This window comes from Gallinula chloropus (genome assembly GCF_964237585.1).
Source record: "Gallinula chloropus genome assembly, chromosome: 5".
Lineage (NCBI taxonomy): Eukaryota > Metazoa > Chordata > Aves > Gruiformes > Rallidae > Gallinula > Gallinula chloropus.
The window spans coordinates 10,411,653-10,424,254 of NC_140090.1; the positions used below are offsets into that span (position 1 = coordinate 10,411,653).

Genomic DNA, 12,602 nt, shown 5'->3' on the forward strand with positions numbered 1-12,602 from the left:
GGAGACTTCTGGCTTAGCAAATTACTTTACTATGAATTAAGGATATCTGTCAGGCGATTGGTTTTTCTTCTGACTCTCAGAATTTGCTTAATAATATTTTGTACATTAAATTAGTATGCAGTTTGGGTTGTTGTAATGTGGTTTGAAGTCCCTGCCAGCATTATAATTCCTTCATCCATTCCAACTAAAATGAGGAAGGAAAAAAGAACTAGTAAAAATGCAGAGGCACAAGGAGGTTGGAGGTGAGTGTAAGGAGCTGTGCTAGTTTTCACCTAGGGATACAGTTCATTTCCACAAGAAGCTGGCAGGGAAAATTGGGCCAGGACAGCTAACCCAGAGTATCTGAAGGGATATTTCATGCTGCAGGATGTCTGATGCACCGTGTAAGGGGAAAGCTGGCAGAGGAGAGGGATTGCTGCTTGGCGTCAGGTTCCAGGCAGCAAGCGAAATGCATTGTGTGCCAGCAGCTTTGTCTGTTCTTTTATTAGTATCTGTCCAAAGGAAGTTAACTCCATCCTGACCGAAACCAGGACATTATCGTTGTTGTTGTTGTTTTCCTCTTCCTTTGCTGTCCCAGTAAGCCGTCCTTAGCCCAACCCACAAGTTTTACCTTTTCCTTCCAATTCTCCTCCCCACCAGCGTTGATAGTTCAAATGCAGCGAATGAGACTGTTCTGTGGGGTTAATGATACCTGTGTGCTTGTCTCTCTGTGCACCTTTAGATCTAAAAACTGTCTTGGGAAAGCAGCATTTATTGGAACAGACGCTCATTTCTGTGCATCCGTATTACCACTCCCTGGGAACGGCTCTCTATGGAGAAGAAAGGCCAACTATCAAGATGCCAGACCCCGTTGGGGTGCCGCTGGATCCATACGTCTGGCAGTTTTTGCAAAGGCAAGCTGAACTGATCCAAGAGATAAACCTGGAAATGGCAGTTTGCCATTGCGAGCTAACATGGCCCCAGGAGGACTGTGCACACCCAGAAGTTATGTTGTGTCCATCGTCATCCCTCTCTGAGCAGAATAAACCACTGATTAAGGTGATCAAGACGTGGAAGCAAGATGTTTCTACCGAGTTCTCGCGCATCATGGCGCGTTACATAGCTATAAAATGCAGAGTAAACTCCGTGGGTTGGGAAGACTTGAAGAACAGGTTGATGAAGGATGCTGCATTGATCGTAACCGATATTTCCGATGACATGGTGGCAATTGCTGGCAACAGAGCAGCAGTGGATAGTGCAGAGAAAGAAGTGAGGGAATGCATGGAAAAAGCCATGATGGAAAGTGAAAGGGAAAAACAAAGCGTAGAAATTTCCCTGGCTGTGATCCCGGGCAAGTATGCCATTTTGCACAATGCTGGGCTAGAAGGAGATATTCACAAAGAATATCCTGGCGTAAAGATCTCCTACGATGAGACGCAGAAAACTGTCCAGGTGTGTGGATTGCCTGTGGAAGTGTATAAAATCAAAGCTGACTTACTGGAAAAGGTCTTGAATATGCCATGTACATCACTTACCAATCATCCCGCTGTGCTTCGCTATCTGCATGCTGTAGACAGTAGAAAAGTGTCAGAGAAGTTATTTGCTAGTCACAAAATAAATGCTTATTATGAGCTTGAGGATAATACCGTGGTGCTGTATGGAAACGCACCCAAAGATCTTTTAGAAGCAGAAAAGCAAATAAAGACAAGCTTGGAATATAAGTGCATCAGCATGGAAGATGGCGAGGTCACGAAAAAGGAACAGTGGAAGAGTCTTCTTGCCTCCTTGTGTAAGAAACACAACTCTTCCCAGCAAACCGTATTTATCGATCAACCTGTTGGAAATAAAGTGATTATTGCTGGTTTTTCTAATGCTGTAAAAGACTGTTACCAGGAACTTAGTGATTTCATCGAAACACACATGCAAGTGGAAAAAGTAATCCCAGCTAAGTCGGCAATCGTAGTGCAGTTTGTAAAGGAGCTAAAATCTGACCTTCATCTTGAATTGAAGGAGAAAGATGTGACAGTGTGTTTTGACACCAAGACACCATGTATTTCTCTGAGGGGACCAAGAGCTGAAGTACTCAAAGCAGTCACCAGGATTGAAGAAATTCTCTGTTCTCTTCACTTGAAAATTGTGTCAATTGATAAACCGGGAGCCAAAGACCTCTTCATTGAGAGGAAAGATTCGTGTGTTTTGGAGGCAAAGCAGAAATTTCGCTCTTTGATTAGGCTGGTAAAACAGCATAAGGATGAAAAAGGTCATCATAAAGAGGAAACAAAGCTCTACTACAGGACAGTGCTGCCAGGTGGAGTTGTAGTCGCGGTGTATAAAGGTGACATGTGCACTCACGCTGTTGATGTGGTGGTGAATGCATCTAATGAAGACTTAAAACACATAGGTGGCCTTGCTGGGGCACTGCTAAAAGCAGCTGGTCCGGAGCTGCAGCAGGAGTGTGATGAGCTGGTGAGGAAGAATGGGAGTTTTCAGGCTGGGTGTGCAGTGATCACAGGAGCTGGGAAACTCCCCTGCAAGAATGTCATTCATGCTGTTGGGCCCAGGTGGAACAAGAATGATGCAGAAAAGTGCGTGTACTTGTTAAAAAAGACTGTTAAGAAAACCCTACAATTAGCTGAAACATACAATCATTGTTCTATAGTTCTACCCGCTATAAGTGGAGGGATTTTTGGCTTCCCTCTGCAGGCGTGTGTAAATTCCATTGTATCCTCCATCAAGGAGACCCTGGAAGAATCCATGGGGGACAGCAGCTTGAAGGAGGTTCATCTTATGGATGCTGTGGAAGAAACAGTTCAGGCTCTGAGTGAGACAGTAAAAAAAGTGTTTACAGCGGAATCGTCCTCCTCAGGGCAGCACTTGGAAAACCTTGAGCTGAGCGAAAGCCAGGATGAGAAGAGAGAACATCAGGTACAGATGGATAAAGACGATCTGCGGATGGTTGTGACAAACGAAGGGCTGCGCATCCGAGTGAAGCAGAAAAACGTTCAGGAGGCCACGGTAGGTCTTTAATTTTCTGGTTGTTTTCTAACCTGGTGTGAAGATCTTATTTAAATTTTAATTTAAAAAAAAAAAAAAGGAATGACAGTAGCTAATACTGCTTCACAAGGCTGCTGCTACCTCACAAAACGACAGCTATCTAAGCAGATACGCAAGCTTGCTAAACTGATGGGTTTCAGGTTGGCATCTCTCACTCTGCAGCCGTTTCTAGTGGGCAGCCTTGAATTTCAGGATTGTACTTCCCAGCTAAGTTTTATTCCTTCTCCAGATCTAAGGTGGACGTGTTAAACGGTTTGCTTTCTTTTTGCTAGCAGAAAGTGTAATTACTATTCATCTAGACTGTCCAGGCTCAACTTGCATCTCTGTTCCCTTACATTTTTTTCTTCAGTGATGCAAAGTGCATTTTGATAAATTTATCTTTCAACCACCCCTATTTTTTTTTTTTCTGATTTGGGAGTTTAAAATCTCCCTAATTTGTTGCTGTCATTGTCCTGCTGTTTCAGTATCAGTTGGCTCTGTTGTCACTTCGGTGCCTGTAAATGCCTATTTGGTTGAAAGAGCAATAGTAGATGTAAAATATCTCAGTGTGACACATTTAAAATACCCTGTAATTACAAGACCTACGGCAGGACTGCAAAACAAATGCCAGGCTTTGGGGCTTTGCCTGTTTTACCTCATGAAAGCACAACCATCTCCCCTCACTGCACTTTGGTGCACGAGGTGGTGCCTTTCTGGAAAGGTGCAGACAATCCCACTTCAGTGAAAGGCTGGAAAGGGACATTAAACCTTCTACATTCTGTGTACCTTATGTGATACGTGTGTGTTGCGCCCTGTGATGGTGCCAGAGAAGAAGGAACAATACTGCTACGGTTCTTCACAAGGCAGTGTAGGAAAGCCTGAGTCGGGGGAGAGGGGATGAAGCAGACTTCAGAGGTTGGGTTTATTTCACCTGCCTAGACATTGGTGTTGGCTAGTGACAAGGTGAGTCACAGCCTTACCTCCGTGGAGGGTTTGACAGCTCTGGATGGATGGATGGACAGATGGATGACCAGATACCTGTGGTGTTGGTACTCACAGTGGGTCAGATGCTACCTACTCTATTTCCTACAAGTCCAGGAATACTCAGTATACAGAAGCTGTGCTGAAAGCCAGGTTATTTCTCCATTGGCATCTTGTTTTTCATGCTGTGCTTTGCTTTGGTAGTGCTATTAGTCTCAATGCCTATTTTTACCTGGAAGCCTGGCTTATAGATATTTTTCTTGTAACTTTGTTGCAGACAGATGTTGTTGTCAACAGTGTTGGCACAGATCTGAAGTTTGGCGTGGGGCCTCTTTGCAAAGCCTTGCTGGAAAAGGCTGGACAAGCGATCCAGGTAGAGTTTGACAAGGAAAAAGTAATACAGAATGCTAAAGAAGGGAGTGTGCTCTGCACCAGTGGATATGCTCTGGCTTGCAAGTCCGTGCTTCACACCATTATGCCCATGTGGGATGGAAGAGGAGGACGGAACTTGAAGGTATGTTTTAATTATTCAAAACAGATTTATTTGGGATCCTGTCCTAAACTTTCAGGATCTAAAGTGGTTAGCATAGATGATGCGACTCCATTTATTTCTGAGTGACTTTAAAGATGCTTTGATGCACTGAGAGCCTTTTCTCATCCCAGTGTAGTCTCTATGGAACTAAAAATAAATGTTACCCTATTTAAAAAAAAAAAAACCAAACCATTAAAAAAGTCATCTTTGTGTTTACAGGTCCTAGAAGATATAATCGATTCCTGCTTGAGGAAAACAGAAGAACTTGGACTGAGCTCGATTACTTTCCCAGCTGTTGGAACTGGAGGATTTAAGTTTCCTAAAACCATTGTTTCTAAGTTAATGTTTGATGGAGTATTCAAGTTCAGCAGCAGTCGCACTCAGACAACTCTCCAGGAAGTTCATTTTCTCTTGCATCCAAGAGATACGGATAACATACAGGTAGTTCTCAGGGCAAAGCCATCTGTTACCTACAGTTCTAGTTAGGACTTAGCAATGCAACTAAAATATATTATTTTCTTAAGGGAATAAGGTAGCACTTTCTTACTGTTGCTGGGGGTGGGTCACAGTGGGATGTGTCTCATTCAGTGTCCCTGAAGTACAAACTCTCTTCAAGCACGAGGTGCAGACAAACTTGCTCTTGCTCCTGGCACTAAACACCCGCAGGTGCTCACACATCTTCTGACAAGGAGTTCTGGCAATGCAAAGACAGTATCTTTTGTCACACTGCCTTCACCAAACCTAAACACAACTGTGTCAATGTGTCAGGTGGCTCAGCAAGAGCTACATGACTGTTAGCTACAGAAGTATTCCGTATATAAACTGGAATATCATCTTTGATACCTTTTTTTCCCTCTTCTTAGGCTTTTACCATTGAACTAGACCGTCGGGTAGCTGAGAGTTGCAGTGCTACAGAGCCAGAGTCAAGTAAGTTACGTAGGGGTGGGAGGTGGGACGCAGGGGAGAATGTAAATAATGTCAAGTGGTTTTACAAGTATCAGGACAGAGCATTCATTTTCCACTTAATGGACTGGCATTCTTAAACTCCATTTGTAAAAATCTTAAAGAAGAGGCCATGCTCATATCTTACTGAGGCCACTCTTACCATGTGTAAGAAGATATCACAGAATTGTAGGGGTTGGAAGGGACCTCCAGAGATCATCAAGTCCAACCTTCCTGCTAAAGCAGGTTCCCTAGAACAGGTCACACAGGGAGGCATCCAGATGGGTCTTGAATATCTCCAGAGAAGGAGACTCCACAACCGTGCTGGGCAACCTATTCCAGTGCTTAACTCCTGATTGATTCCTGCTCAAAGGGTAGAAGAACTCAGCACTATTTTGCCAAATAAGCCATAAATAACACTTACTTTGGTACCTTTAATCTCCTGTGTAGACATACACAGACAGGATAATTTCCTTTCCATTTATTTCCATTATTGATGGTAGTGTGACATGGTAGCAAAACCACAAGTGAACTGCATCAGTAGCAGAGGCTTATTCATAAGGATATATAGGTTCCTCATCTCCATTGCGACATCAGTGAGATGAAGTTAAGAGTGTGCTGAAAAAATGTGAACTATATAAGTTTAACCTGGAAGTAAGAAACAGTTATTTTGTCTTTACCCTCACAGCTATAAAATTTCATTTGGAAAAGCAGTGTGATGGGATCTCAGTTACTGGCAGCCCTTAAGCTGGATACTCCACTTCTAGTAAGAGTTAATTCAGGAAGCTGTTGCAGAACTGGTCACTCAGAGAAGCCCAAGAGTCCCTTCTGAATTCATATTGTGTGAATTTACAGGGATAGAAATAGCTTCACAGTATTTAAGTGGGAAGAGCACTGTGCTTGCCTGTTTGCAGAGACGGAGTAGAGAGAAAGGCTCTGACTCTCTAGATCCATCAAACTGAGCTAGAGCATATTCCTCAAACTTCAGCTTTTCCTTTTATCAGTGGAAGAGAATAATACCCCACGGTAGGGGAGACAGGCATTAAGCTGGTTTTCTTTCCCTTGCAGGTTACATTAAGCCTGTTTCAACTCAATTACTGGCAACTGGTGTAATGCAAATTGGTTCCATCACCCTCCAAGTATTGGATGGAGATATTTCCAAGGAGGATACGGAGGTTATTGTAAATGTAACTAATGCAACATTTGATGCTACACAAGGTATTGTACTGAATATGCAGCTCTTGGGTGATAAATTTGTGCTAGTTTTTAGAAGGGGGAAGGAGAGAGAATTTTCCATATGTGAACTTTTATGAAGCTTTTTTTCAGACAAGAGAGTTGTGATTTAGTCAGAAAACAGATCTTAAATTGTTGTTGTGGGTTTTTTTACGTACCCTGAATATTTCCTTTAATTTCCAAACTATTCAAATAGAAGTAATCTGACCAGATTTTTCTTGTTTAAAACCAAATGAACTGCTTAAATAAAAGGGAATTTTTAGATCAAATATAATTTCACAAAACTGCTCTTGTCCTAATATGTTGCACTGAATCCAAAGCCCTGGTTAAGTAAATTGACCTCTAAGAAGCAGAGGATGCTTTGGTGACATTGTGAGTTGCAACCATGAAGGACAGGACATCAAATTGTATAATTGAAAGCAATCAGAGTTCAGTGAGAGACATACTATTGGCTGGTGAAACAATGTAGTAGAAATATTCTTAATGGTTTCTAATTAATAACGAAGGCAATGTTTTCTTTGCAGCCCATACAGCATGTCATGGAGGGCACGTAGGGGCACTGGCAAGGTTTTTCACTTTGTGAGATCTTCCCCTATGAGAATTTGGGATGTTTGTAGCATACGGAGGTTGGGTAGGGTTTTGAGTACAAATAGCTAAGCTGACTTAATGTATATGCTTTTCTTGTATAATTGAAGGGGTCTCCAAAGCAATTATGGATGCTGCTGGTTCCCAGGTAGTAGAAGAATGTGCTCAACATGGTATGTGAAAGCTGCTTATTTTGTTTAAATTGGGGGGTTTTTGTTCTCTGGGAAAACTTGAAGCTGTTTTATAGTTCTCTGATGATAAAATTATTGTGTCTGAAACAACAGCTTTCATTTCTAGGAATTCCAAGAAGTCCTGTTGTTGATGTTGTGACACCTGTTTTGAGACCTTTTTGTCTTTTGAGAACTAAAGAGAAGATGGATATAGTTTTCTAATGCTAATAAATGCTTGGAAATTAATCTAATTTCTTTATCTTGAAAGTATTCGTGAACATTCCTGACTTAAGAACAGAACCAGGCCCATTGACCTGAGCATGATTTTTAAACTCATCTGTTGTCAGCTATAGGAGAGCTAAAATTCTGAAAGTAAATAAACTGGTGGAGGAGTGTCTTTTGGGGTGAGCGTGTTCAGGGCTGGCTCTTAAAAGCTAAAGGCAATTCTGGGTTCATATTCACAAGTAAGTCCTATTTTACTGAAATAGCATAGCCCTGCTTATCACCCTGATGATGAATTTGCCTGTAGTCTCTGTTCTGCCAGACCAGCAAAGCAGTAAAATCCCAGCTCAGTTGGTTGACCCCTGTGAGCACAGGAAGGAACACGTTCTGCTTGCATAAACAAAACCTTCCTGCTCTGAGTCCAGAAGTTAACTTTCAAGATGAGGTTTTGTGGACATTCTTCCCAGCCTTTGGCTCTGCAGGCTCTCCTGTTTGTCAGCCTAATCTCAGTGCCTGCAGAACATTTTGCTATCAGCCTTTGTGACCTGTGTAAGTGAAGTCTGTGTCCGTCAGTCCATTTGGCCTCACAGTGTGGCTCCAATTAGAGGTGTTTGTAATCAGACACGAATGCTCTGAAAACACACAAACAAACGTCCTTTTAAAAAACTTCCATATTTGTTATCTTAACAGTATTAGTTCAAGCATTCATCTCTTCTGCAGCATAAGGATTTGAGCTCTCAAAGGGGCATAAGAAAGGATTTCTCATATAAATGTACTGTGCACATTCTATTGGTGTGCTTTTACAATTGAGCTGGTTTTAAACTCCAGATAAATTCTTAAGCTGTACTTAATAGGAAACCAGTTTGCAGCAGAGATCTTAGGGAACTAGAAAACAAACAAGCACTTGAATTGCTTTCCCAGAGAAACTCTGCAATGGTAACAGGCAAAACCGGAATCAACTAAAATCAGGATCATGTAGCTCACCGTAGACTTCTTTCCCCTTTTTCCACTTCTCTTCTAGTGTGTATCACTCCAGGGTTCGCTGCCATCAATACAACGAGCTGTGTTATCAGAAGAGATACCCACTTTGAAAATGTTATGTCTCTTTCTTTATCTTCTGTCTTCCAGCTGGGAAGTGTGAGAGTGGCTTTATTACTACAAAAGGTGGAAATCTGTTGTGCAGTAAAATCATCCACGTGATTCACGATAACACCGTGAAAAGTCAGATCTCCAAAGTCCTTCTGGAGTGTGAGCTAAAGATGTACAAATCTGTTGCCTTCCCAGCAATTGGAACAGGTTTGTGTTTTCTTGGGAAAGTGGTGAGGGTTGTGATGGAGGTAGTTCAGAAACTGGATTAATTAGTTAATTCTGATGTGGATAGTGGTAGACTTTCACAAATCCCAGTTTACTGAGTTTCTTGTCCAAGTTCATTGTGGTCAGTTCAAAAATGCTGCTTTTTAAAAAGTATAAATATTATCATCAACATTGATTGAGTGAGAACACTGGTGACCCTGCACTTTCTTCAAACTTCCCAGAGACTTTGCTGTGGGATTTCAGCCCTACAGAAGGGCTGGGGTTGGAGTTTGTAGACGAAGCAAGCTGCAATCGTCCTGAAACCAAAACCTTGCCTGGCTGACTATGGAAATTGTAGGCCTGATGCAGAATACCTGCAGCTTACACCTTTTGTAGGTCTTGTTTCAGCCCACCTGCTCCAGCAGCAGGCTAGAGGCAGGCTAGCTTATTTGACTTAAGCTTCTGGTTAGTTTGGGGAGTGGGGCTTGAAGAAAGCAGAGTATCTTTCTCAGACCAATGCTCCCTGTGACTGGAAAAAGCAATCATAAACTGGTCCTTGCTCAGTGTGCCATATTAGGGTAGGAGCTGGGGCATAGGTCAGTGCCTGGACTCCCCAGTGTTAGTTAGGGCAGGTCCCTGAACAGCCAGCATCATCTGCATGACTACAACCAGCACCTCTGTGTCAGGGTAAGCTTTAGGCTTCTTGTAGGGGAATGAGAGCATTTGTCTTGAGCTTGCTGTACCCCTTTGTATGTTGAAGTATACTTTATTTCCTGTTGCAATACCTATATACCATAGGCTTGTGTCAGAATCCTCTGCTGAGTTTGATTTGGTTTGACTTTGGTTTAAAGGTGGGGATAGAGTTAGTGATATGTGGGTTTAAAAATATCAGGAGGATGCTGAGGCTGAAGTGCTTGTGGAGTCTCAAAGTAAGCATCAGGGGACAACCTCAAAGGGCATCCTGGGTCTCTGTAGGGTGTCAGATCCTGGAGCTCACAGGCTTAGCCTTAAAACTGGGATTAAGCCTGGGATTAAGCTGGGGATGTGGTCTGTGTTTTCTGGGTGCTGCCTTGATTGAAATACTGTTCACTGATACGTGCCTTTTATTTTTGTTTAGGTCAGGCAGGACACAAGCCAGCAAAGGTGGCTGATGAAATGTTGGATGCTATAGTGGAATTTGCAAGCAAAATAATGGTCAAGCATTTGAAAAACATTAAAATCATCATCTTCCAGAAAAAGATGCTTGGAGATTTTTATGAAAGCCTGAAGAAAAGAGAAAATTCAGGTTCACCTAGAACAGATTCATGGATGTCTATATTTAAATGTAAGTAGGTGGGTTTTCTGTGTGCCTGGGCACATAAAACTGAAGGCCTTTCATTTAAAATTGATAATTAACATACATTTCTTCACAGCGTTTTTCTGGGGCAAAACCCAACCTACTAAGAAGGAAAAAGCTGTGGTTTTGGAGAAGAAAGTTGTTATAGCCAGACTTCAGATTTGTGGAGAAAGCAAAGAAAATGTGGATGCAACTGAGTCCTGGATAAAGGATTTCATTTCAAAGGAACTGTTTGAAACCAGTATTTCAGATGAGCGAATTGAAAACTTACTTGAGAGTAAAGGTGATGCTTTGACAGATCTCCAGACAAAAAAAGGTGTTGCTGTTTGGTATGAAAATAAACCTTCACCTCAGATTACAATTTCTGGCATTATGAAGAATGTCTGTGTTGTTTTTACGGAAATCCAAAAACTGATCCAGGAAGTTAAGGATACTGAAGAAGAACGATCCAAGGCAGAACTTGTTTATAACCTGGTGGAATGGAGTTATTCAGACGGCAATGGTAGCTTTGTTGCTTTTGATAAACTGACAAACATGAAGCTGGAGGATGCCAAAGTAGCTAAAAAAACACACCTTACTGTCAAAGTTAACAAGAAGAACTACAAAGTGGATCTGGCTGCTCTTCAGGCTCGTGATGACCAAGGAAAAACTTTAAAAATTCAACGTATGCCAAAGAATGAAGGTAAATAATAAAAAAACCCCTTTGATAATGACTATTGAATGATAATTTTGATAAAGGCAAACTCTGGTATTCCAAAGTAGTATGTAATTCCATACCTTTTTTCCTTTTTTTTTTTTTCCCCTCTATGGTGGTTTTCTTTTGTTTGTGTTTGGTTATTTCTCCCTCCACCCCCCCACCCCAAGCACATCATAGCCAGGATGTGGCAAGTGTGACTGAAATCAGAGCATCTGTTTTAAGTACAAAAATGTATCCATACGTATGTGACAAGCGAGCATGATGTCATGCTTAAGTCTGAAGTGATGTATGAATCACAGAATCACAGGGGTTGGAAGGGACCTTGAGAGATCATTGGCTCCAACCCCCCTGCCAAAGCAGCTCCCCAGCTCATATTGCACAGGTTGGCGTCCAGACAGGTCTTGAATATCTCCAGAGATGGAGACTCCACCACCCCCCTGGGCAGCCTGTCCCAGGGCTCCCTCACCCTCACTGGGGAAAAGTTCTTCCGTATGCTGGTGTGGAACTTCCTGTGCTCCAACTTGCAGCCATTGCCCCTTGTCCTGTCCCCACAGACCACTGAAAAGGGGCTGGCCATTTCCCCTTGCACCCCATACTTAAGATATTTATAAACATTAATTAGGTCCCCCCTCAGTCTTCTCAAGGCTGAACAGTCCCAGCTCACTCAGCCTTTCCTCACAGGGGAGATGCTCCAGGCCCTTCATCATCTTTGTAGCCTCCTCTGGAGTCTCTCCAGGAGATCCCTGTCTTTTTTTATCCCAGGGAGCCCAGAACTGGACACAATACTCCAGGAGGGGCCTGACCAGGGCAGAGTAGAGGGGGAGGATCACCTCGTGAAGAATATGTACAAATTCTTCTGTGCTTTTCAAACTTGTTTTAATTAGATACTGGTATGGGGATAATTAGACTAGAGAAAATGTGAAGTCATAACAGGGTGTTACAGAGCCAGTGATGTACTGGAGAGGGAATATTTTTGGTATGCATAAGGTACTGTCCTCTCAGCTGGAAGGCAGTCAGTTTATATGACATGCCTACAAAGCTGAGCCAGGTCTCTGTGGTAATAATGCAATCTCTGATTTACAGATAAGCAGTTAGGAGAGCTGCCTGTGCAGTGGGAAGACATGCAAGACCAACTGGTCAAACTCGTGAATCTCACGCCATCGTGTCAGGAATACCTGGATGTTCAGAACAGATTCAAGAAAACATGTCCCAATTTTGTCATAGAGAAGGTAAAATCCTGGGGAGGGGTGGGGGTGGGGGGAAGGTAGTGAATTATTGGGCTGAAAACATAAATACAAATGTATTTAATGTATTTGTATAAATACAAATATATCTAAATAATTGGTTTTAAGGTGTCTGCATCCTAATACACCTTTCATATGTCAGTCTCTCCAACGCTCTACAGGGTGGATATAATTCAAATCACATTTCCCAAGAGGTGCCCTGACACTTCTGCTTTCTGATAACTCAGAACAAGTGACCATCAGCCTTCAGGCTGACTCTCTGTTCATCTAATCACCAGTTAATGTGGTATTTCCAATTAGGAAATCCTGTACTGAAGTACAAGCGTGAGCAAACACATTCAGAATACAAAGGAAA

The 12,602-nt window shown here is 42.4% G+C and overlaps 1 protein-coding gene across 1 annotated transcript in view; it reads left to right on the forward strand.

Moving 5' to 3' along the window:
• The window catches only part of PARP14 (poly(ADP-ribose) polymerase family member 14), a gene marked incomplete at its 5' end in the record, with an annotated part of 43,032 nt that overhangs the window by 27,596 nt on the left and 2,834 nt on the right, over positions 1-12,602 (forward strand). Inside the window, 10 exons of the mRNA XM_084265672.1 lie at positions 722-2,994; positions 4,271-4,507; positions 4,745-4,966; positions 5,389-5,452; positions 6,536-6,685; positions 7,396-7,458; positions 8,806-8,973; positions 10,088-10,294; positions 10,383-10,988; positions 12,087-12,232. Coding sequence (XP_084121798.1) covers positions 722-2,994; positions 4,271-4,507; positions 4,745-4,966; positions 5,389-5,452; positions 6,536-6,685; positions 7,396-7,458; positions 8,806-8,973; positions 10,088-10,294; positions 10,383-10,988; positions 12,087-12,232 — 4,136 coding nt within the window. The remainder of the gene's footprint in view (positions 1-721; positions 2,995-4,270; positions 4,508-4,744; positions 4,967-5,388; positions 5,453-6,535; positions 6,686-7,395; positions 7,459-8,805; positions 8,974-10,087; positions 10,295-10,382; positions 10,989-12,086; positions 12,233-12,602) is intronic.